General features: G+C 38.1%; 2 protein-coding genes across 2 annotated transcripts; both read left to right on the top strand.

The window, feature by feature from the left end:
* The first annotated feature begins 1,632 nt into the window (after positions 1-1,632).
* Positions 1,633-4,289, top strand: LOC140827649 (uncharacterized). The gene is made up of 3 exons (XM_073190405.1): positions 1,633-2,214; positions 2,804-3,151; positions 3,312-4,289. The coding sequence occupies exons 1-3, from the start codon at positions 1,786-1,788 to the stop codon at positions 3,915-3,917; spliced, it is 1,383 nt and encodes a 460-aa protein (XP_073046506.1). The 5' UTR covers positions 1,633-1,785; the 3' UTR covers positions 3,918-4,289.
* Positions 4,290-7,679: 3,390 nt separating this feature from the next.
* Positions 7,680-9,746, top strand: LOC140828510 (uncharacterized). Its single transcript, XM_073191449.1, has 2 exons — positions 7,680-9,467; positions 9,551-9,746. The coding sequence occupies exons 1-2, from the start codon at positions 7,706-7,708 to the stop codon at positions 9,655-9,657; spliced, it is 1,869 nt and encodes a 622-aa protein (XP_073047550.1). The 5' UTR covers positions 7,680-7,705; the 3' UTR covers positions 9,658-9,746.
* Positions 9,747-25,214: the final 15,468 nt, after the last annotated feature.

Below are 25,214 nucleotides of genomic sequence, written 5' to 3'. Positions count from 1 at the left end.
GTTTTTTTTTCCGAAGTACTGACGAGACGATACCCAAATTTTAATACTTACAGTTAGTTATAAGACTATAAACACAAAATAAGTAAACTGACCACTACAAGAAAATTAGGGACGTAAACAAACCAAACCGTTCGCGAGCTATTCGGAGCTCGGCTCGATAAAAAGCTTGTTTGAGTTCGTTTGTTAATCATATCAAACCAAGCTCAAGCTTGATTTTGAGCTCGACAACTTAATCAAACCAAGCTCAAGCCTAAGTATATTCGGCTCGTAAGCTCGCAAACATGTTCGCTAATAGGCTCGCGAGCTCGAACTCGGCTCGTTTAGGTGGCTCGTCAGTTCGAGCTTGACTCATTTGTTGAGTTGACAAATAAAAATATTCGTACTAATAAAAGTTAAGATTAATTCAAGCTCGAATCAAGCTCAAATTCGAGCTCAATTGTATGTTTTACGAGCTCGAAAACGAGCCGAGCTCGACTCAGACTTGTTAAATATGATAAACGAGCTATTAATAAACCAAGCTTGAGCGCGGCTTGATTAACATGATAAACGAGCTTTTAACGAGTCGAACTCGAGCTTTTCACAAACTTAGTATTTTCAAGACAAGTCGAATTCTAGTCTGATGATAAAAGCTCGAATAAAGCTCGAGCTCTATCAATCTTAAACGAGCCAAACTCAAGCCAGATGATAAAAGCTCGAATCAAGCTCGAGCTCGAGCTCGAGCCGAACTTGATTCGAGCTTGAATTAATCTTAAACGAGCCAAGTTCAAGCCTGATACTGTTCGGCTTGGTTAGGATCATTTACATCTTTAAAAAAAATTGATCAAAATTCAAAACACAAGAATAACAAACTTTATAAAACTATTTATCATTACAAGTTGTAATCTGTGTATTGATTCAAGAGTAGTTATCTTGTGAGACGGTCTCACGAATCTTTATCTGTGAGACGGGTCAATCATACTAATATTCACAATAAAAAGTAATACTCTTAGTATAAAAAGTAATAATACTTTTAGAAAAAAAAAAGTAATATTTTTTCATGGATGACCCAAATAACCGACATTCACAATAAAAAATAATATTTTTAGCATAAAAAGTAATATTTTTTCATAGATAACCCAAATAAAATATCCTTTTCACAAAATACGACCCGTGAAATCGTCTCACACAAAATTTTGTTTTAATTCATTATTCTGGAAATAAATCAAATTAAATCATTATAAAATATAAATTCAAATATATCTGACACAAAATTGTATTATTATTTGTTTAAACAACATGTATCATTGTTAATTATTACTTGTCCGCGTAATATAGTAAAAATAGGGTCATGATATGTTATTTAATCTTTTTTTTTTAATTTGAATTTAGTCTCATTCTATTTTTATTTCAGATTACAATTTGGTTATTCATTATTTTTACAATTATGATATGAATTTTTTAAAATTAATAATTTCTAATTGTGACATAACAATTGATTAATTTTATGATATTATCTCCATTTGAATTTAAATCAAATTAATTATTAGAAAATTATACAAATGTGAAATAAAATAAAATGGATTGCTTGTGTTTGAAAAAAGAAAATAAAAAAGGATTGCTTCTTGTTGTAACGTCAGATGCCCTCTCTCTTTCCCTCTCTGAATTTGCTGTGTGTATCAAACCGAAGAAGACAGACTGCGCGCTGCTTCCTGTTCTTGCTTATTTTATCAATCACTCTGCTATTTCTCTACTACATTAATTGTACCCTGCATTTTTTCACTTGGGAATTGTGAGCTTGCTGCCAAAATGGAGCGAAAGCCGGGATTTTTCTCGGCTTTGAGGGGAGAAGTGGTTCGGGGTCTGTCACCGGGTCGGTCGAGGGAGGTTCGGAGTCCGTCTCCTTCGGGTTCGGGTCTGCGCAGGAGGAGGAGAGGCAGCAGCAATGCGGGTCCGCCGGAACTGTTGATATCGAGATTGGGGAGTTCGAGGCCTGGGGTTGACACGCTTTCGCCTCTAAGGGAGGGTCCGGATATGAACGGGTCGGATTCTGGTGAACAGAGAAGTGACAGATGGGCACATTGGCTTTGTCGGACTCCTTCCGTTTCGGCGTCTGGGCTGGGTTTCTCGAGGTCCGATCTGAGGTTGCTACTCGGCGTGCTGGGTGCGCCGCTTGCTCCAGTGCACGTTAGCAATAACGACCCTTTGCCTCACCTCTGTATTAAAGACACCCCCATTGTTAGTCACATCGCTTGCTCTGCCCATTTAATTTCCATTTAATCGTCTCTAATTTTTCGGTTCTTTATATTTGTGGGATTCCTTTTTCTGCTGTTCTAAAAAGAAATAAACAGTAGTGGGAAATCTTTTTTCCCTTCTTACAATATAATTATAGCTACAATTATTTAATCCAAGTTTTCAACGTTTTACGTTTGTCTTGTAATTATACAATAATTGATCTTGAAGAAGAAGTGTCTTTTCCAGTGATGAACTGATAAGGAAAAAACTATTCATGTAATAGCTGGAGAAATTTGTGGTCTGTGGATATTATTAATGTCTATTATAAGTTTGCTTACACTGCCTAATCTCTAATAAATTGTTATTTATTCTAATTTAATTAAAGATGGATGTTTTAGGGAGGAAGGAAGAAGTGAAAAACAATTTGAATATTGAATTGATAAAATGATTTGAGGATGAGGATGTGGTTGTGGTGGAGGTGGTGCTGTGGACCATATCTTTTTAATACGTTCATTAATTCTTTATACATGTTAGGTTGGGAAAGCAAAATAAATAGCTTGTGTTGCTCATGTTGGTGAAAATATTATTACAGGAAACTTCTTCTGCCCAATATATATTGCAGCAATATTTAGCAGCATCTGGAGGGCAGAAGGTTCAAAACTCAGTTCAGAATGCCTATGCAATGGGAAAGGTCAAAATGTTAGCATCTGATATAGAGACTGCTACAAAGGTCATCAAGAGCAGGAACTCTGCAAAGGCAGCTGAGTCAGGGGGATTTGTGCTTTGGCAGATGAATCCGGACATGTGGTATGTGGAGCTTGCTCTTGGTGGCAGCAAGGTTCATGCAGGTTGTAATGGGAAGCTCGTGTGGCGACACACTCCATGGCTTGGTGCGCATGCGGCTAAAGGGCCAGTTAGACCTCTGCGTCGAGCCCTTCAGGTAGTCTTTCCTTTCACCTGAGAATCTTGATTTAGTCATTTTAGGGGTTGAGATGAAAAAAGGCCAATAGTGAACGAAGATGCATTTTTTATTCTGTTTCTTGACGCTAGTGTTACTCAGTGTCAGCAAGAATTTGGGTTGAGTTGAATTTGATGTGTAGGGTCTCGACCCAAGGACGACAGCAAACATGTTTGCCAGTGCAAGATGCACTGGAGAGAAGAAAATCATGGGCGAAGATTGCTTCATTCTCAAACTTTCTGCTGATCCCCATACATTGAAAGCAAGGAGTGAAGGACCTGCAGAGATTATTAGGCATGTTTTGTTCGGCTACTTCAGCCAGAAGACGGGTCTCCTTGTGCATCTAGAAGATTCCCATTTGACCCGTATCCAAACCAATGGAAGCGACCCAATTTATTGGGAGACTACTATAAATTCTTTTCTTGATGACTATAGGCCTGTCGAGGGAATCATGATCTCTCACTCAGGTCGATCAGTAGTCACGCTTTTCAGGTTCGGAGAAACGGCAATGAGCCACACAAAGACTAGAATGGAAGAAGCATGGACTATTGAAGAAGTGGCATTCAACGTGCCGGGGTTATCCCTAGACTGCTTCATTCCTCCTGCTGAACTAAGATTAGGTTCGGTCAGCAAGCTTCCTCGTGAAGGTAAAGTCAAGACTGCTGTGGCTGCAGCATACCGATCAAAAGTTTCTGTATTGGGGAAATCAATAGATGCCAATAATGCTGTGGCAAGAATGAACATGTAAGAAAAAAGATAGAAGTTCATGTAAGAAAAGAGGCAGAAGTTCAAAATATTCAGACGCTCTAGTTCAGTTCCATGGTACAAATAGACTGACAAACCGAGGTGAAGTATAGTAAGCTCGGAACTCAGGTAAATTTGTTTATCGGAATCTGTATATATGTCTCAAGAAGTCTAGCTCTCTAGTTCCGAGTTCGATAGTAGACTAGTTTTTTGCAGCTAAATTAGTAGAAGATCCAATATAGCAGAGGATCTGGTGGGAGTCATCCATAGTCAACTTCTGAATGTATAATTTCAAGAATCATGTAAAATTTCAATTCAATAATCTTGCAAAGATCACCACATTTTTTCTGATGGTTTGAATTGTTTAATAGAAACTTGAAATGATTCAAGATCGACGCTCATGGCTTCTAAGCGTGGTGTTCGGTTATGATTATGGTAATTGACAGCTAGCTTTGGCGGAAAGGGGTGAGGCATTGTTGCTTGCACCTCAGTTTCAATTAATTTCTAATTCTCAAGCCCGGCTATAACAAATATTCTACACGTTATTCAAAACATGGGTGATTATGTATGTATCATGTATTTATAAAATAGAACTTTATATATAATATTTTTTGACAAATAAGAAATGATAGCTCTTTCATACATTTCAACCAAACAAGTGGGGGTTTATCTTATTTTTACAACAATATCTAGGCACATATATTTTGTATTTTTTTACCAAATAAATCTCCCCCTATTTTGTTTGTTCTTAGCTGGTAAAGCTAAATGGTAGGTAGAGAGAGTATCAGATCATTCCGTTTTTTTTTTAAATTCTTATTTCTTCATATTCTCATCAGTGCTCTAGTAAGAATCAATACGATTTTTGGTCTAATAACATATAATATGTGATGCGATCTCGAAGAAATGAATGAGCCGGGTAATGAGCTCCAACGGATCGTATCAACAATTTATAATGTTTTGGGATTTCTGAACGAAGATAATTGCTTAGAGAGCACCTGTAGACACTAAAAGGAACTCGTGAATGGGCGTCGGAGGGGTGTCCGACGTAGCCACTCCGATGTTAAAGTCAGCAAATGGGCAAACAATGAACACAGGCAATATTTTGGAAGAAAATATGTAAGTATCTTTTGTTTCTTAGGATTTCAGGATCATTAAATGAGATTAATACCTGCTATTTATAGTGGAAGAGTGGGTAGTTACCTCGATTATCATACCGTCTACTAAGTCGGTTTATCATACTAGCTTCTGATGACTTCTCGGATACTTCAAACCCAAGTGGTTCTGACAGATCGGACTGCCTGCATCGGCTATACTCGAGTGGGGTTCATACCCCGAGGTGGTGCAATTCTCGAGGTTGTCCAAGTGGTAACGTAACCGAGAACTTAACCCGGACATGTGAGAACTACGAATGAAACCCCAATGCCCGGGAAGGGAAGATTTACCCGGGCGCTCATAAAACGACCCGGTACCCCGGGTTGTAGATACGGGTATCAGGTGAACGCCGACCCATATCCTTATAAGGGTATCACCACCCATCCCTAAAATAGTCGGGTTAGAGCTTGACTCGCTGTCCCAATCCAATCACACATCATAATCCCAAAGCCTGTAAAGTGAACTGTACACGCCGAGATTTAATATCTCCCTGCCTTAAGCATCCGTTATGAGTACTCTTGGGAATTTCAAAAGATATTATTATGATGCATGCACCGGAGCATTGAATTCGCCGAAGATCGCTCATTTTCAAGGTAATAATGAGTCTGTCCCCTCGATATACGTATACGTCTTTTCACCTGTACGCACGATTTCATAGGCTTTTTGCGATCGTCCGATTAAATTCAGATCGAGGGTGGAGATTAGCGCCTTCCCTTATAAATAGTAACCTTACTTATTCTTTCGTTCTGCCACAGCTCTTCTTTTCCTCTGACTTAGAGGGACCAGATCCTCAGTTTCCTCTGAAGTCTCAGCCATCCCCCGGAGGGTGTCATCCCGGTGAGGATCTTCCCGGGTAACTTCGTTTCTCTGAGACGCATCCTCGGCAGCTCGCTTCTTTTCCGCTTCAATAGTAGCACGACGAGCTGCAAGATCTTTCTCCCGGGCGATTTTCTCAGCTGCCCTTCTCTTAGCAAAAGCTGCCTGCATCTCGGAATTATCTGCACAGAGAAGAAATAACGATAAGTAAATGGAGAGGGAAACGAAGATAATGGCTTAGAGAGCACCTGTAGACACTAAAAGGAACTCGTGAATGGGCGTCGGAGGGGTGTCCGACGTAGCCACTCCGATGCTAAAGTCAGCAAATGGGCAAACAATGAACACAGGCAATATTTTGGAAGAAAATATGTAAGTATCTTTTGTTTCTTAGGATTTCAATATGCAATACAAAATCTTAATTTATACCATTTAAGTGAAGTAACATAAACCTCTTCCTTTTGAGGGTGTCATCTGCCCTATCGTATTATCACTTTTCAAATGTTTTTACTCAATAAAAGAAAGCTACCGCAAACCGCTTACAACAACCCAAGACACCCTTCTCAGTGCCATTCCAATGGATTTCATATATGTGAGGATCACATGAATATATTGCACATTTGAATCATCGATATAAACAGATCTTTTGATGCAATTTTCACATATTCATCGTGGCCTTGTATTCTTGAGACCATCACCATGTTCTTTGCTGATCATTGAAGATGATCAATGACTGTAGAATCTAGGAATTGGAAAGGGTACATGTACAACTTCAGTGGCAAAATCGTTAGTTTCTATTACAATAACAATGCCCTTCTGCATGTTGCACTCAACCTATTAGGTTCTTCTTGAATGAATAATGATCCTGTGTGCCTCATCATGATCACCTCATCATAATCAAGGATAAAAAATTGTATAGATATTAAGCGTCGCGACTAAACAAATGCCCTTTAAGACTGGATTTTCAGCATGCCTAGACAAATGCAGGCAACCATCAGCTAATTATACCTAGAACACCTGGTTCAAGAGGATCAAGATTAATGGTAAAACTTCTTTTTAGGCCTTTCACTAATCGTTTAGTCGTGTATCTGGGAGCCGTATTTTCTTGAGACCTTCCCAATCTGGGCTGAACACTGCAGAAAAGTGATAATCGAAGTTGGTAAAACTTCTTTTTAGGCGTTTCACTAACTTAATGCCGGTATATATTGCAGGCGAATTTTCTTGAGACCATCCCCATCTGTACTTGATACTGCATAAAAAATGATCCCATTTGCTTAAAAAAGTTCCTGGATTATTAGAAAATTGAGATTCAGAATTAAAAAGTTACAAGGGACCACTATACCACTTGTAATTTCAACAGGCAATTTTCAGATATTAAGCCTTTTGTCTAAGTGGGCATTCTTGTTCTTGATAAATTAATGTCATCCCTTTTCACATGAGACAAAAACTTTCTATTTGAGGGACAGACAAGTGAGGAATATTCATAGATTGAGTCGTGGTTAAACCTTTGTTTATCCAAGAAAAGAAAGTGTAAAGTTAAGGTAACAGCAAAACTTAGGCAAGTTCCAACTCTTAACAGTCCGATGTGTGAAGCACTGACATAATTTAATGTTATATTTAGTACAACTTTTTCTTTGATTATGTTTAATAATTGTTAATTAATCAGTCAGTGATACATTCTATCACGTAAAATGTATTTGATATTGCTAAATTTGCACAAAAGTCTTCACATGCGCCGCTTGTTGTCACCACTTGGCCTAATCAACATGCTAATTAAACGTCTACTTTCCAAACTCTTTAAAACCAAATTCTGAAGAAAAGTAAAAAATGCCAACTTGCAGCAATGGTATATTTCGAAATATGACTACTGAACAATCTTGCACCAAATCTTGTTGCTTGTTTTGCATCTTGAAAGAGCAAGATTCAACAATCAGAAAAGCTGCAATAAAAGAATACCTAAAAGGATTACCTTTTCTTGATTCTGAAGTACTTATTCTTGTTGTAAGCTCACTATGGAACATCGCTATGACTCAGCCAAATGATCAAGAACTTCCATCTCTTGGTGTCTTTGAATGCATGGCTGGTTTGATAAGAAAAGCTCTCCATGATAGAACGTGGCTACTTACACATCAGAATATATACATCCCATATTATGCAACTCATATTATCGGCTCATTTACCATGAACAAAGTCGAATCCGCGGTAAGAGCTGTCGACTCAGGAGTCATTCCACCATTGTTAGAGCTCTTGAGAGGAAAAATGAGTTGGGTAGAGCAAAGAGTTGCTGTTCGAGCTCTCGGTCATCTTGCTAGCTACGAAATGACGTTTGAAGCCATTAAGGCATATGAAGATGAAATGGTTAAATTAGCCATGTGTTTAGCTTCATCCTGCCTGGAAATGGTCTATAACAGGTTTGTGGGAGTGAAGCCTAGGAAAAGGAGAGCGAGGTATCACGTTAACTTACTTACACGAGGTGTTGGAGGGGTCGAAATGGAGAACCAAAAAGCGGAGGAGTGGGCCAGCCAACTTCAGTGTTGGAGTATACATCTTTTGAACTGTTTTGCAATAAAGGGAAGATCTTTGAATCTCATTTGCAAGCAAGAGTTCTTGAAGGATTTGTATGAAATGTGGGGTGGATTAGTAAATCAATCATCACCTGCCGGAGTTGGACTTATAAGAATTCTATGTTACAGTGAGCTTGGAAGAGAAAGCATATCGGAATGGAGACATGTTATCGAGAATTTATGTCATCTTTCGAGATCTTCCGATGATTGGCAGTACATGGGAATTGATTGTCTTTTATTACTCCTTAAAGATCCAAAGACAAGGCATAAAGTTTTTGACATTGCTGCATCGTACCTCATCGATTTGATTGAGCTTAGGAATCTTGGAAACAGGTCAAATGTTGGTGCGACGATCACAAGGGCACTTCTCAGTAACTTTAAGCACCATCAAAACTCTGAAATCAAGAATCCTAGTGTCCAAAAAGCCATAAAAGAGTTATGGATTTTGAAGGCAGATAAGAGAAAACAAGAGCAAAACATGTCTAGTGAGAACCTTGAAGAAAAAAGGGTAAAGGTAAACGTATTAAAACAAGAAGGAAACCGCATGTTTTTCTTAGGACAGATCGAGGAAGCCAAGTTGAAATACACCGAGGCTCTAGAATTTTGCCGATTAATGCAAAGAAATGATAGAGTTGCATTGCATAGCAATAGGGCGCAATGCAGTTTGCTGCTAAGAAATCCAGATTCCGCCATAAGTGATGCAACTCGAGCTCTTTGCCTTTGTAGCCCTCCAAATACTCATGCCAAAAGCCTTTGGTATAGATCACAAGCCTATGACATGAAAGGGATGGCCAAAGAGAGCTTGTTAGATTGCATCACTTTCATCAATCTTTGCATCAAGTTGAACGCAGAAAATCACTTAAAAATTCCATATTACGCAGTCCGAATGATCAGCAAGCAGATGGATTTGACGTGGATATTTAGAGCTGCTCGGCTCAAGGCACTGAGTACTTGTCCTCGAGTTAAAGATCAAGAAAACAAGGGAAAAATGTGTGTCCATCTGCGAAACAAGAGCTCCATATCAGGTAAGTTTATTGTTTATATATGCTATATGATCATGTGATCTGAAAGTTGAAATTGATTCTGTCAACCTTGTGTTGATTTTAAGGCCTGTCAACGATTTTAGAAGATCAGCCATTTCCTGGAAAAGATGGCCGTGAAAGGAAGAAGATTGAAAAGGCTAAAGGAAGAAACAAACTGATCATCTCTAGCTAGGATCAATGTAGTTGATTATTCCATAATCAAGAACAGTTTAATTTTTGAGATGTTACTTGATGTGTATACATTTAATCTACGAGTAAATCTTGAATCTTCCTATAGATTCACTATTAAATTATATTAAGAATACGAAGTGAGAGCATAAAAAAACTATTTTGCTTGATTTGATTAGCTTCCAAAATAATAGAACGCACCAGCACTTATTTAATAAAAATAATTTGTTTTGTGTCTGGATAAAACATAAGCATTTATTCTTGTAGTGCTAGTGTATGTTTTTTTTTTACGTACATTGAAGATTGTTCAAGGCGTTGATCGAATGTTCGGATTATACGGTTAGTGCACATATCATTCACATCTATACACACATTTTAGCCGAATTATTATGTATTAGATAGGATTATTGTGAGTCATGAAGATTTAGAGAAAGGTGTTGAGTTAATAACAAATGAGAAATTTTATCTGAGATTATATTGAAAAGTAAACCATTGAACTTTTGAGATAGACGGTCCAAGATTACGCAAAACTCAATATGAAATCACGAGCAAGAACATGCATCATGAACATAAAAATATATCCACACACAAGGTTACATGGTTCGATCAAATTAATCTACGTCCACAGGAAGAAGAGTATGAATTTCATTCAATCTCGCTGACAGTACTATTCCAGCTACAGAATTACAACCACTCCAATTCACGACCTCCCTTCTGCCTAAATTCTCTATGTACTGTTTTCACTACCAATACCCCGAGAAGTCCCCAAGAAGAAATAAACCGAATAAGAAAACCCGTATTCTCCTAGAAGTGTTGTGTAATTACATCGAAGCGATAACGATCGTGACGATAAAAATGCAGAATAAAATAATCAGTAAGAACACAAGATTTACGTGGTTCACCCAAGATAGGCTACGTCCACTGAGCTATTGTAAATCTTTATTATAAGGATAAAATATTATAAGTGTATACAACATTTTTTCTCTCAAAATCTCAAACATGAGTATAACCCAGAAAATATTTTCTCTAACTCAGAAGAAAGCCTCACACTCAAGAAAAAACACTCATGTTTCTCTTTGCCCAATGCTGAAAAGCTTGTTGGGATCATTCTTACAATGAAAATTATGCACGTATTTATGGATGAATTCTCTCGTGTGAACAAAGGATGCAATAATTTTTTCTGCAGCTATCAACCAATTTGACACGGTTTTGACAAAATGCATTTTTTCCAAAATGCATTGCTACCATTAAATACAGTGGCCCACTCACCTAACATTTCTCTAAGTTGAAGACTTGGTTTCAATCACGTCTTCACATCATCATTGCAGCAGCTCATATCTCTCCATTTATACTTACAATTCAACTGAAATTGAACACAACTTCAGTTTGTCAATTGTTACGGTCTTTGTGAGCATATCGGCTAGATTTTTACTTCTAGGAATCTTTTCAAGCATCAAGATTCCATCCTCCAAGATTGATCTGATAAAATGGTATCGAACCTGTATATGCTTCGTCCTAGCATGATAAACAAGATTTTTTGCTAAATGAATAGCACTCTAACTGTCACAGTGTAACGTGCTACCCTCAAGCTTCTGATCCAGTTCTTCCAGAAATGATCTCAACCATATCATCTCCTTGCTAGCTTCTGTAACTGCTATGTACTCAGGTTCAGTAGTCGAAAGTGCAACTATCTTTTTCATAGCCTCTTCATAGGTCTCCGGTTCACCTTTGTCTGTCAGTAAAATATAGTGAAGTGCAGGGGAGTATCTCTCAGGTAGTCTAATTGTTCTCGAAGATCTCCTAAGTTCAATCACCAGAGTTTGTGGCTCATCATCTTGTGCAGTTGATTCTTCATCTTCCTGGTTATTGCTTTTTAATTCATTCACAGGAATATCTGTCAATGACACTTCATCTTTATTCTTGACTTCAGAACTTTCATCTTCAGTTCCAATGTCTGACTTGTCCTTGTAAAGAACTTGTTCATTGAAGATTACATATCTGCTCCGAATGATTTTCCAGTTTTGGTCATCTCAGAAACAAAAACCAAACTTATTATCAGCATAACCAATAAAGAAACACTTATTTTATTTCGGATCAAGCTTTGTTCTGTTAGCGGAGTCAATATGAACATAGGATACACATCCAAACACTTTCAAGAAAGAAAGGTTTACTTATTTGCCGTTCCATACCTCTTCGGGTATTCTGCAGGCAAGCGGTATCTAAGGTCCTCTGTTGATTAGATATGTTGCATTGTTAACAACATCAGGCCATAATGATTTTGGTAATCCAGAATGCAGTCTCATGCTCCTAGCACGTTCATTCAGGGTCTAGTTCATCCTTTCGGCTACACCATTCTGTTGAGGTGTACCAGTAATGGTTTTCTCCATCTTGATCACGTTCTGTGCACAATATTTCTTGAACACATCATCTTCATATTCACCACCATTATCAGACCATAATCACTTCAACTTCAAGTTGGTCTCATTCTCAACCACGGCTTTCCATATTTTAAAGGTCTCATAAAAATCAGATTTATTTTTCAGAAAATAAAACCAAACTTTTCGGCTCGAATCGTCGATAAATGTGACATAATATCTTGAGCGTCCAAATGATTTCTCAGGCGATGGTCCCCATACATCATTATGAACCAGATCCAAATTTGCTGCTTTCGGTTCTCTACAGCCTTTTGAAAAACTCACATTTTTCTGCTTTCCAAAGATAGAGTTTTCACATAGCTTGTGTTCAACGATCTTTAATTATGGTAGCTTCTCGTTTGATAAAAGCATCTTCATTCTCTTCTCATTCATATGCCCAAGCCTACAATGCCATATACTTGAATTTGCTCCAGTATTCACGGCTGCTAATGTATCTCTGCAACTAGAAGTCATATAAAGTGTTCCAATTTTCTTTCCTCAAGCAACAATCATGGCTCATTTTTTTACTTTCCAGGAACCATCACCGAAGGTCACATTATGGTCTTCGTCATCGAGCTATACCACTGAGATCAAATTGCGTGTCAATTTTGGTACGTGTCTGACTCTGTTGATTTTCGAGACAAATCCATTTGAAATCTTCATCTGGACATCACCCATACCAACTATTTCCAAAGGTTTTCCATCAGCCAAGAAAACTTTTCCGTAATCGCCAGCGATGTAATTAACAAATACTTCACGATTACCAATGGTATGAAACAAAGCTCCTGAGTCCATAACCCAAGAATCAAATGGGCTTTCCATGGATAGTAGTAGAGCATCATGTACCTGTTAGAGTAGGTGCCCGTCGAGCCAAGTGTTGGCCGAGTGTTCACAATGAAACTCTATGTATAAGCAATCTTTATTTTAGTAATATTTGATATTATTATTTTGGCACATCTTTATCTGTATACCCATGCTAGTTGCATAGATAAAGCCCTTGAATATACAAATAGTAGAAAGAATATGAGATGCTCATATGATGAGTATCATGAAACTCATATTTGTAATACTGTATATTCTAAACGGTTCCTAGTCGATTCAGCCGCCACTAAGAAGGATATAGGCCGCTCGAGTTAGAGACTAGTATCTGCGATGTGAGTACTATGTTTCATTGGTAGGGGACATTGTGATGTCCGAACATGCAGATAGGTGCTCCTTGTAGAGTGCACTGAACAACCCTCCATAAAAAGACTTTCCAAGTGGTTCTCACTTATCGAGTGGAAAAGTCCTGGTTTATGGTTGTACACCATTAGTCCTTATGACCCGGGACAACATTAAGACTCTATGTGCTAGAATTACACTTTGACTTGTTTACCGACTCTCATGGGGTCATCAGATGGCAAGGTTGGGTGTTCTGTCGAAACACATAGGAGTCGATGCATTGTAGTCGGGGATTCACCGCTTACCTTCGGGTATGGATATCCTATGTGTTTTCATGTGTTAGTAGGTTGAAATCTCTGGCCAGAGTATGGTTGTAATTATGAAAGGGGTTTCATAGATTACACCATCGATGCAACTACAACATGACACATAGTATCGATTCATGGACAACTCTCGATAAACCAATGGTTGTCGAATCGATCGGGATATATGAGTTGAAGGGACCGTACTGTACGCTAACCATAATTGAATGGTTCTTGCAGGCACTATCATTTGATACCTAGGGAATCATGTAAGCGATGCTGCTAGGCGTTTAACATGATTGGTTGGGTACTATCAGACTTGAGTTCTGACGTTCTTATTATCAAGGTGTTGATAAATAAGAATGGAGCAATTGGGGTATGCTCATATAAGGACATGTTTAGTCCGAATCACATGGAGATGTGAACCCACGGCTAGTTGTATCAATGAACCATTGAGGGCCACACAAGTACTAGCTTTCTAGATCCCGTTGAGAAGTAAAAATAGTTCAATGTGTTGAACGGCTTGTAAAGAGGTTTATAAGCGTAAAGAAAATTAGAAGTATGACTTCTATAAAGGAGAAAATAGTTCAATGTGTTGAACGACTTATAAATGAGTTTATAAGTGTAAAGAAAAATAGAAGTATGACTTCTATGAGAGAAATGTAAATTTTAATTTATGGAAGTGTTCCTAAATTAAAAATTGGCCAAGTGAATAATGTATTTGAAAATTGTGATTTTCATAAACATTATTATGGACTAAATTAAATTAATTCAAGTGTTGAATTAATTAAACACTAGTGGACCTAGTAGAGTCCAAATAATTAAATTAATTCAAGTGTTGAATTAATTAAATTATATTGAGTCTTGTAGAGCTCAATTTAAATTAATTATTTAACTAGTGGGACTTGGGTAAATTCAAGTAATGTTTAATTAGTCTCAAATATGTTTGAGATAATTAAATTTAGTCCAAGGTTTTTAATTTGATTAAAAACTATATAATATAATATGCATGCATGGGAGGTGAAGGGTTGGGAGACTACTTTTTGTGTTCTCAAAGCATGGCATGCAAAAAGGTGATTCTACTTTTTCAACAACCAAGGCTAGTCTTCCCACTCCATTCTCCCTCCCCCTTGGCCGAAACAAGCAAGGATTTCTCTCCCATTTTTCTCCAAAATTTTGTTCTTCAATTTGTTGAGGAACACTTCAATTCTCTTTGAAAAATCCTCATATTTTTCTAGTGCAAAATATGAGGGGATCTACCTAGTTGGTGGTGGGCCTAATTTGAAGGAAAGATTCAAGAACTTGGAGGAGAGCTTGTAGATTTCTTCATGTCATTCAAGAGCTAAGGTGTTTACACCTTAGTTGGAGCCATCATCAACCTCAAGAGGTTGATAGGTAACAATTTCTAAAACACACTATGAATGTCATTTTGGTGTTTATTGTATTTGTTGCACAAAATCTTGAGGTGGCCGAAATTTGTATGAAAAATTTAAAAATTTTAACTTCCGTTGCGCTTCCGGTCACCGTAACCGATCCCCTTTCAAGTGGTATCCGAGCTATGGTTACGTTTTTGTGTAGCATTTACAAGATATTATATTGAGATCGATTCTAACCGCATGAGTGTGTTTGTTGCAACAAAGTATAGGCCATCTTTGGAGGCATTTTCGGCAGCTTGTTGCTGCCCATTTCGGGCAGCCCAAGCTGCCCGATGGGCTGCCCGAAACGGGCCCGAGGGGCTGCCCGAAACGGGCAGCAAGGGCAGCCCAAGGGGCTGCCCGAAAATGCTAGGTCAAATAAAAAAAAAAAATTTTGGTTGCCGGAATCCGGCGACGGAGCTCCGGCGACGGCGATGACGGCTAGGGTTTCCAAAAGTGTTTTGGAATATCAAAGTGTCATGGGCCTTGAGTTGTTGGGCCATTGGATGGCTAACATGTTTGTGAATTTTAAATGAGCCAAAAATGTTTTTGGTGAAAAATAAGTTTTTGGGCCCTTAAGTTTAAAATTACAAAAGTTGCAAATTTTTCTCATGAAATAAATAATTTAAGTTGGACTTTAATTATTTATAGTAAATGGTGATTTACAAGAAATTCGGTTATAAATAAATTAATTTGAAAGTAGACAAAGGTGTTTGTATACTTTGTTAATTTAGTTTATAATCGTGGCGGTTAGTGATTGGATCAAGATATATAATATTGGATCAATTAATTATTGTGATAATTAATTGATGGTGTATGATATGTGATATTATGCATGAAGGATGATCAAAAGCCCAAGCCCAATTTGCTAGGTGTATGCTAGGATATTTTGTGTTGAATGATTGTAATAATTATCAAATTTAAAGTGGGCTTGGTTTATGGCCCGTTCCCACCCCATGAGATGTATTTCTATTTGCCATGGATATTTATTTGTAAATATTAGTATAGTGGATGATCAAGATTGGAAGATGGTGGCCATGATGATTATGAAGATCGAAGACATGTAAATATTGGAAGCTTATGTAATAGTTGCATTTGCATCCCGTGCATTTCCCTAGGATTGGACCTAGGCCCGTGTTTAGCTCACACGGTCCGTTAGTATTGGGGCGATTGATCATCCTTGTTTGTTTACTGTTTATAATATATGCATGATATGTTATAAATAATGAGTATGTGCGTTATTATTATGATAATAACAAAGTTGCATGAATCCGGCAAACATACGATCAAACATGGCGAGCTTTTAAAATAAAATTAATGATGAGACCTTTCAAAATTAAAAACCCTCATTTTGAATAAGATTCAAAATTAATATCAAGCCCGAAAAGGGGAATTATAAATTTGTTTATAATTTCCTTGTCTTCCATCGACAATGGGTGCATGATGAACGCTACCCGTACTCGGGGCTCGGCTCATATTATTGGGGGAGCTTTGGGTGCCAGAAAGCTGTGACATCCATTGACATGGTGATGTGAACTACGTGGAACTCCCATGATTTCGGCTCATATTATTGGGGGAACTCATGGCGACCGTCCATTAAGGTTCAACATCGATGGGTAAGGCTTGACACGAGAAGATGAACGACGTCATATTATTGGGTCCTAATCAAACGTGAGACAAAAGTTTACGTAGAGGGTTGCATTGTGATGCAATTGGAAACTACCTTTTAGGAATTGTGATTGGCTGATATTATTCGGGATCATAATTCGCTGATTGGACCTTACGTACCTACTGAGAAAAGATGTTTCCCGTTTTCACTAGAGGGTAGTGAAAGATGTCAAAACAGTGGGAGCAAATATTTATGAAGTAAAAGTCCAAGCTTCATATCTTACTAAATATTTTAAAATAGTCATCAACATTTATTTGTTTCACTTTTCAGTACAAATTGACAATGTCTTCGATTCGCAATCCGATATCCATAATACTCGACAAACACATATTAACTGGACCTAATTACCTCACTTGGCTAAGAAACCTGAAAATTGTCTTGAATTCGGAAAGGGTAGCATATACACTGACTGAGTCGCCTCCTGTTGAGGCTCTGACTGACTACAATCCTGAGGAATTGCAGGCTTACAAGGAATGGTGTGACCGTGACTTGATAGCCAGGTGTTATATGCTGACTTCTATGAATGATGAGCTGCAGAGGTGTTTTGAGGATGCAAAGAGTGCTGCTGACATTCATTTTCATCTCAAGGAGCTCTTCGGTGAGCAAACACGGCCTCTTAGGCATGATACCGTCAAGGAGCTGATCACTTTGCGCATGCGAGATGGGGCCTCGGTCCATGAGCATGGCCTAAAGTTGATTGGGCTCGTGGACAAGCTCGTTGGCATGGATATGATCTTGCCTTCGGAGTTGACCACCGACGTGTTGCTCTTATCCCTGCCTAGCTCAGTTGATCCTTTTGTGGTGAACTTCAACATGAACAAGATTGAACCGACCCTTGAGGAGTTGGTGAATATGCTTGTTACGTTTGAATCCACCATCAAGAAAGAGAAGTTGGTTCTTTATGTGGGTTCTTCATCTGGTACGAAGATTGATCCACATGGGAAGGGAAAGAAGAGTTCTTTCCAACATCCCAAGAAGAACGTGCCCTTGATGAGGCAATCTCCGAATCCCGTTGTGGCAGCCACACCAGTTAAGGCTGACAAGACTGCTGATGAATGTCATCACTGCAAGAAGCCTGGACATTGGAGGCGAAATTGCAAAGAATATCTGGCCCAGAAGAGTTCTGGAAACGGTATGTTCTAAATTGAAGTAAACATTTCAATTAACTCTACTTCTTGGGTATTAGATACCGGTTATGACCCACATCTCTGTAATGGGTTACAGGTGATGGGAAGAAATAGGAAGCTTAAGGGAAGGTGAGACCTTCTTGATAATGGCTATGGAGCAAGAGTTGCTGCCAAGACCTTAAGAAATGTTTACTTAATGTTGAACAATGATTTTAAGTTAATTTTTAAGAGATGTTTTGTTTGTACCTTTTTGGTGAAAAACATTATTTCCATTTCTATTGTGATAAAGATGGATATTCTTGTCTATTTAACAAAGGTGTTTGCAAAATTTACAAGAATGAATATTTAATTGGTACTTGAGAACTTGAAAACGATCTCTATAACTTAAAATTAAAAGATATTCCACTAAATGTCCATTCAAAGGCATACACCATATGAGATATGGATGGGTAAACCTCCTAAGTATTCTTATCTTAGAATATGGGGGTGCCCTGCTTATGAAGCAGGTAGTGGGAGATAAATTGGATAGTCGATCCATTTTATGTTACTTTGTGGGATATCCAAGGAATTCAGTTGGATATCACTTCTATCATCCCCAAGAAACAAAGGTGTTTGTTTCTAGGAATGCAACCTTTTTGGAAAAGAAATTTCTATTGGATAGAAAATGGGAGATGATAGAACTCGAAGAGGTTCGAGAGACACCCACAATTGTAGAACCCACACCCGAAGAGTCAAGAGAGGAGATACAAGCTCCTAAAAGATCCGAGAAAGTCTCGAGACCACCTATGAGGTATGGTCAGCTTCTTGAAGAGGGCCATGATGAGCCTAACCATGGATGTGATCCATGGACCTTCAAGGAAGCGTTATCTGATGCTGATTCATCCAAGTGGCTTGAAGCAATGGAATCTGAGTTGAATTACATGCATTCGAACCAAGTGTAGGATCTTATAGATCCACCTGAGGGAACGGTTCCCATAGGGACTTGGGACGGATGGGAAGGTATTGACCTTCAAGGCGCGATTGGTGGCAAAAGTATATACTCAAAGACAAGGAGTTGACTTTGAGGAAAACCTTTTCACCAGTTGCAATGTTCAAGTCCATAAGGATTTTGCTAGCCATAGCTGCATGGTATGACTATGAGATATGGCAGATGGATGTCAAGACAGCCTTTCTTAATGGGGATATTAAGGAAGAGATTTACATGTCTCAAACCTGAAGGGTTTACATCTGTCGGAAGTGAGCATATGGTATGCAAACTTCAGAGATCTATTTATGGTCTAAAGCAGGCATCTAGGAGTTGGAACCTTAGATTCGATAGTACAATCAAAGAGTTGATTTACTAAGAATCCTGAGAAACCCTGTGTATAAGAAGGTCAGTGGGAATGTTGTGACATTCCTGGTGCTTTATGTTGATGACATTCTACTCATTGGGAATGATGTAGGAATGTTGCAATCAACTAAGATATGGTTAGCGAGTAAGTTCTCGATGCAGGACTTGGGTGAAGCATCTTTTGTATTGGGATACAGATCTATAGAGATAGATCGAAAAGATTGCTTGATCTCACCCAGTCCACATACATTGATACCATCGTGAAGCGGTTCTCGATGGGTGAGTCCATGAGAGGACATCTACCAATGTGTCATGGCGTGTCCCTATCCAAGTCTGTCTCCCAAGACTGATGCAGAGATAGTGGCGATGACACACATTCAGTATGCTTCGGCAATTGGTAGCATCATGTATGGGATGATATCTACACGTCCTGACGTGGCTTTCGCACTAAGTGTAGTGAGTAGATATCAATCGAACCCCGGTCTTCCACATTTGAAAGCTGTGAAAGACATCCTCAAGGAGTTGAGAAGGACCAATAAATTGTTCTTGGTCTATGGGGTGGAGAACTAAAATTGGAAGGCTATACCGACTCTAGCTTCCAAAGCGATATCGATGACTCGAAGTCAACCTCTAGGTTTGTATTTATGCTCAATGGTGCTGCTGTCTCTTGGAAGAGTTCCAAGCAAGACAATACTGCGGATTCCAGCATAGAGGCCGAATACATTGCTGCATCAGATGCAGCAAGGGAGGCTGTTTGGATAAAGAATTTCGTCTAAGAGTTGGACGTCACACCTAATGGAGTTGCTCCTGTCCCGGTGTTGTGTGACAACACGGGAGCTTTAGCTCAAGCAAAGGAGCCAAGGTCTCATCAGAAGTCCAAACATGTATTGAGTAAGTACCACATCCTCGGAGAGATTGTGGAAAGAGGAAGAAGTGTCTATTGACATAGTCGGCTCCGCAGACAATGTTGTTGATCCACTAGCTAAGCCTTTACCTGGACCATTATTCGACAAGCATCGCGAATCAAAGGGTTTAAAGCATATGGGTAGTTGGCTCTAGTGCAAGTGGGAGATTGTTAGAGTAGGTGCCCGTCGAGCCAAGTGTTGGCCGAGTGTTCACAATGAAACTCTATGTATAAGCAATCTTTATTTTAGTAATATTTGATATTATTATTTTGGCACATCTTTATCTGTATACCCATGCTAGTTGCATAGATAAAGCCCTTGAATATACAAATAGTAGAAAGAATATGAGATGCTCATATGATGAGTATCATGAAACTCATATTTGTAATACTGTATATTCTAAACGGTTCCTAGTCGATTCAGCCACCACTAAGAAGGATATAGGCCGCTCGAGTTAGAGACTAGTATCTGCGATGTGAGTACTATGTTTCATTGGTAGGGGACATTGTGATGTCCGAACATGCAGATAGGTGCTCCTTGTAGAGTGCACTGAACAACCCTCCATAAAAGGACTTTCCAAGTGGTTCTCACTTATCGAGTGGAAAAGTCCTGGTTTATGGTTGTACACCATTAGTCCTTATGACCCGGGACAACATTGAGACTCTATGTGCTAGAATTACACTTTGACTTGTTTACCGACTCTCATGGGGTCATCAGATGGCAAGGTTGGGTGTTCTGTCGAAACACATAGGAGTCGATGCATTGTAGTCGGGGATTCACCGCTTACCTTCGGGTATGGATATCCTATGTGTTTTCATGTGTTAGTAGGTTGAAATCTCTGGCCAGAGTATGGTTGTAATTATGAAAGGGGTTTCATAGATTACACCATCGATGCAACTACAACATGACACATAGTATCGATTCATGGACAACTCTCGATAAACCAATGGTTGTCGAATCGATCGGGATATATGAGTTGAAGGGACCGTACTGTACGCTAACCATAATTGAATGGTTCTTGCAGGCACTATCATTTGATACCTAGGGAATCATGTAAGCGATGCTGCTAGGCGTTTAACATGATTGGTTGGGTACTGTCAGACTTGAGTTCTGACGTTCTTATTATCAAGGTGTTGATAAATAAGAATGAAGCAATTGGGGTATGCTCATATAAGGACATGTTTAGTCCGAATCACATGGAGATGTGAACCCACGGCTAGTTGTATCAATGAACCATTGAGGGCCACACAAGTACTAGCTTTCTAGATCCCGTTGAGAAGTAAAAATAGTTCAATGTGTTGAACGGCTTGTAAAGAGGTTTATAAGCGTAAAGAAAATTAGAAGTATGACTTCTATAAAGGAGAAAATAGTTCAATGTGTTGAACGACTTATAAATGAGTTTATAAGTGTAAAGAAAAATAGAAGTATGACTTCTATGAGAGAAATGTAAATTTTAATTTATGGAAGTGTTCCTAAATTAAAAATTGGCCAAGTGAATAATGTATTTGAAAATTGTGATTTTCATAAACATTATTATGGACTAAATTAAATTAATTCAAGTGTTGAATTAATTAAACACTAGTGGACCTAGTAGAGTCCAAATAATTAAATTAATTCAAGTGTTGAATTAATTAAATTATATTGAGTCTTGTAGAGCTCAATTTAAATTAATTATTTAACTAGTGGGACTTGGGTAAATTCAAGTAATGTTTAATTAGTCTCAAATATGTTTGAGATAATTAAATTTAGTCCAAGGTTTTTAATTTGATTAAAAACTATATAATATAATATGCATGCATGGGAGGTGAAGGGTTGGGAGACTACTTTTTGTGTTCTCAAAGCATGGCATGCAAAAAGGTGATTCTACTTTTTCAACAACCAAGGCTAGTCTTCCCACTCCATTCTCCCTCCCCCTTGGCCGAAACAAGCAAGGATTTCTCTCCCATTTTTCTCCAAAATTTTGTTCTTCAATTTGTTGAGGAACACTTCAATTCTCTTTGAAAAATCCTCATATTTTTCTAGTGCAAAATATGAGGGGATCTACCTAGTTGGTGGTGGGCCTAATTTGAAGGAAAGATTCAAGAACTTGGAGGAGAGCTTGTAGATTTCTTCATGTCATTCAAGAGCTAAGGTGTTTACACCTTAGTTGGAGCCATCATCAACCTCAAGAGGTTGATAGGTAACAATTTCTAAAACACACTATGAATGTCATTTTGGTGTTTATTGTATTTGTTGCACAAAATCTTGAGGTGGCCGAAATTTGTATGAAAAATTTAAAAATTTTAACTTCCGTTGCGCTTCCGGTCACCGTAACCGATCCCCTTTCAATACCTCCTTAGTAACAACATTTGCATTATTCTTTGTTGATTTGCAGTTCTTTTTCAAGTGACCAATATCACCACAACTCCAACACTTCAAATTCTTTTCAAAGTTGTTTTTGTCTTTTCCATTTCTTGACTTGGACCTACCACGCCATCGGTTGGAACTTTTTTCGCCACTCCTTCCCTTTCCTCTGTTCTCAAGATTTAGAGCAGATCTTGATGATGTCCTTTCACCAGAATCCATCTTGTGAACTTCTTCAGCAAGAATTTGATCTCTGACATCATTGAATTGTAGTTTTTTTCCCAACAGAGTTGCTAACCGCTGCCCGCATTGGTTCTCAAAAATTTGGTAAAGATGCCAAAAGAATAAGTGAATGAATTTCATCATCAAATTAATTTCAACCGATGTTAATTGAGAAACAATCGTGTTGAACTCATTGATGTGTTCAGCCACCGAAGCATCTTCTCCCATTTTCAAGTTGAATAAATTTTTCATGAGATGTACTTTATTGTTTGTTGATGGCTTCTCTTACATATCCGATAAAATGGACATCATCTCTTCTGTGGTTTGTGCCTCTGCCACGTTATGTGCCACATTCTTCGTTAGGATCAATCGTATAACACCTAACAGTTGTCGGTCAAGAAGTTCTCAGTTATCATCCTCTATCTTTTCCGGTTTCTTTCCCGGTAGAGGTGGATGCAGATTCTTATTGTACAGATAATCTCTAATATGTAACCGCCACAATGAAAAAATACGTTCCATCGAACATGTTGATTCTCAGTCCCAATCCATCATCTCCGGTCATTGCTTCTCTAGCTTTAGCAAAAAATATAAAAAAATCTTTTCTGATGTGGAAGATCAGACAAAGCTGCAACCACAGACCATACTCAGAATTCTAAGAATTATTACAACAAGGCTCTGATACCATTTGTTGGGTAATTACACCGAAGCGATAACGATCATGATGATAAAATATGGAATAAAATAAACAGTAAGAACACAAGAATTTACGTGGTTCACCCTCATGTTTTCAGTCAATGATAGTTGCTGCATGTGAGGATACAAATACGATTTCACCAAACTTCCATTTATTGTTTCTTGCACTGTTGCTCTCGGGATCATTGGTAATACTTGCATAAAATCCCCTCCAAGCTCAACTATTTTTGCCACCAAACGGCTTTTGGATTGTTGTCAAGTCTTGAAGCGTTCTGTCAACGGCTTCAATTGTGGTTCTTTTTTACATTGGTGCTTTATCTCATAGAATTAATGTTGCATGCCTTAATAAATCTGCAATACCACTATGGTTTGAGATCGTACAGTAACTCTCCTCATGTAAACTAATTGGAATCTTGAACCTTGAATGGCAGTTCGACCTCCAGGTAAAATTGAAGCTGCCATTCCGGAAGTTGTCGTTGCAAGTGAAATCAACCTTTTGCTTTGTACCTTTCCAAGACGTGTTCTATACAAAAAAGTCTTCTCAGTTCCACCTGGACCATTTACAAAAAATACACCACATGTACCATGATTTAAGCATTCAATAATTGCTGAAAATGCTTTTTTTCTCAGCATTCAAATACTTCTTTGCTTCTAAATCATCCAGGGAAATGGGCAGATACATTTCTTCCTGCATTTCTCTTGGAATATTATCGATACAAGCATTCATTCACAGAGAAATTCGTGGTAGATCAAATTCTTCAAGGTTTTTTCCCATACTCCATAAAATATCTCCGATAAGCTGCAATGTTTTGGAAACAACAAGTTCCCTATTTGTAGAATATTGTTTTTTGTAAATTGTTCGAAATTGCCTCAACATAGGCGTCCCCAAGTAATCTAACATTGGTTGGTTCACAATTTACTAAAATTGTTGCAAGTAATCTTCTAATTGAGTGAGACATCTGATAGCTAACAGCTTCATTCAAGCATTCAAAGTTTCTTTGATCTGATTCAAGTAATCTCTTTTTATGTGCTGCTTCTTTGAATAAATAATGTATGTGGCCATTTACAGTTAATATATCATCATAAGAACATGGCTCTCTAACATGATTGAGAATAATTCTCAAGTAATATCTTTCCCCATCGATAGGATTAGCACCATTGATTCGTCATCTCACTTTTCTTTTTCCCGTCAGACCAAAATTTTGTCTTCTTGTCCCAAACATAGAATTCTTGAAATTCAGAATACAACAATGTTTTTGCTTTAGAGTTTATGTGAACACATATGGAAAAATTCGATCAGCATGGTCTTCGAACTATTCTGTTGCTGCAGAAAATTTAGATGATTTTGATTGTTCCAAAACTTTATACACTGTTTGTTTGGTAAGTGAAGAGGAAAATTAATTACAGCACGATAACTTTCATTCAAATCAAATTCAAAAATCCTCCACATGGCTTCTTATGTTGAAACCCTCCTTGCATCTTGGAATTTTTTTATTTCATCAACTCCATCTTCATTGGATGAACCAACCTTGTACTCCAACTTTGTCATATCATTTGTAAATATACTTGTACAAATATTTAACTGCTGCCAACCCCTAACACACATCCACATTTATACGATATTTATACCTCTGAAGAAGATAAAAGTTATACGGTAAAACCATTGGTTGTTTAATTTGATTTTCACATCCTTTCTTCTCGGTAAATGGGTAACCATTTTCTCCTTGAATTGTTCTCTGGCAAAAACTTCGGGTATAGTGATTTTTACATTGACAACTAACCATGCATGAGTTTCCTCTATTTAAAATCCCGCATGGTCCATGCATCATGTGCTTTACAACAAAACTAAATAGTTTAGGATTCTCTTGTTTGTCTGGTAGTTCAGCTGACATATATTGATCAAAAAAATTTGGGCTGTTTATTTTAAACTCCTGCTTTAATGTTATCATCATATGGATATATGGCAGACCTCTTTCTGAA

Source organism: Primulina eburnea, chromosome 3 (genome assembly GCF_022965805.1).
Source record: "Primulina eburnea isolate SZY01 chromosome 3, ASM2296580v1, whole genome shotgun sequence".
In the NCBI taxonomy this organism is placed as follows: Eukaryota; Viridiplantae; Streptophyta; class Magnoliopsida; order Lamiales; family Gesneriaceae; genus Primulina; species Primulina eburnea.
This window is presented reverse-complemented; position numbering and strand designations above follow the sequence as displayed.

Coding starts and splice junctions, on each gene's coding strand:
- LOC140827649 (XM_073190405.1), top strand. CDS start 1,786: ATGGAGCGAAAGCCGGGATTTTTCTCGGCTTTGAGGGGAGAAGTGGTT. Junction 2,215..2,803: donor GTATTAAAGACACCCCCATT/GTTAGTCACATC, acceptor ATATTATTACAG/GAAACTTCTTCTGCCCAATA. Junction 3,152..3,311: donor CTCTGCGTCGAGCCCTTCAG/GTAGTCTTTCCT, acceptor TTTGATGTGTAG/GGTCTCGACCCAAGGACGAC.
- LOC140828510 (XM_073191449.1), top strand. CDS start 7,706: ATGCCAACTTGCAGCAATGGTATATTTCGAAATATGACTACTGAACAA. Junction 9,468..9,550: donor AAACAAGAGCTCCATATCAG/GTAAGTTTATTG, acceptor GTTGATTTTAAG/GCCTGTCAACGATTTTAGAA.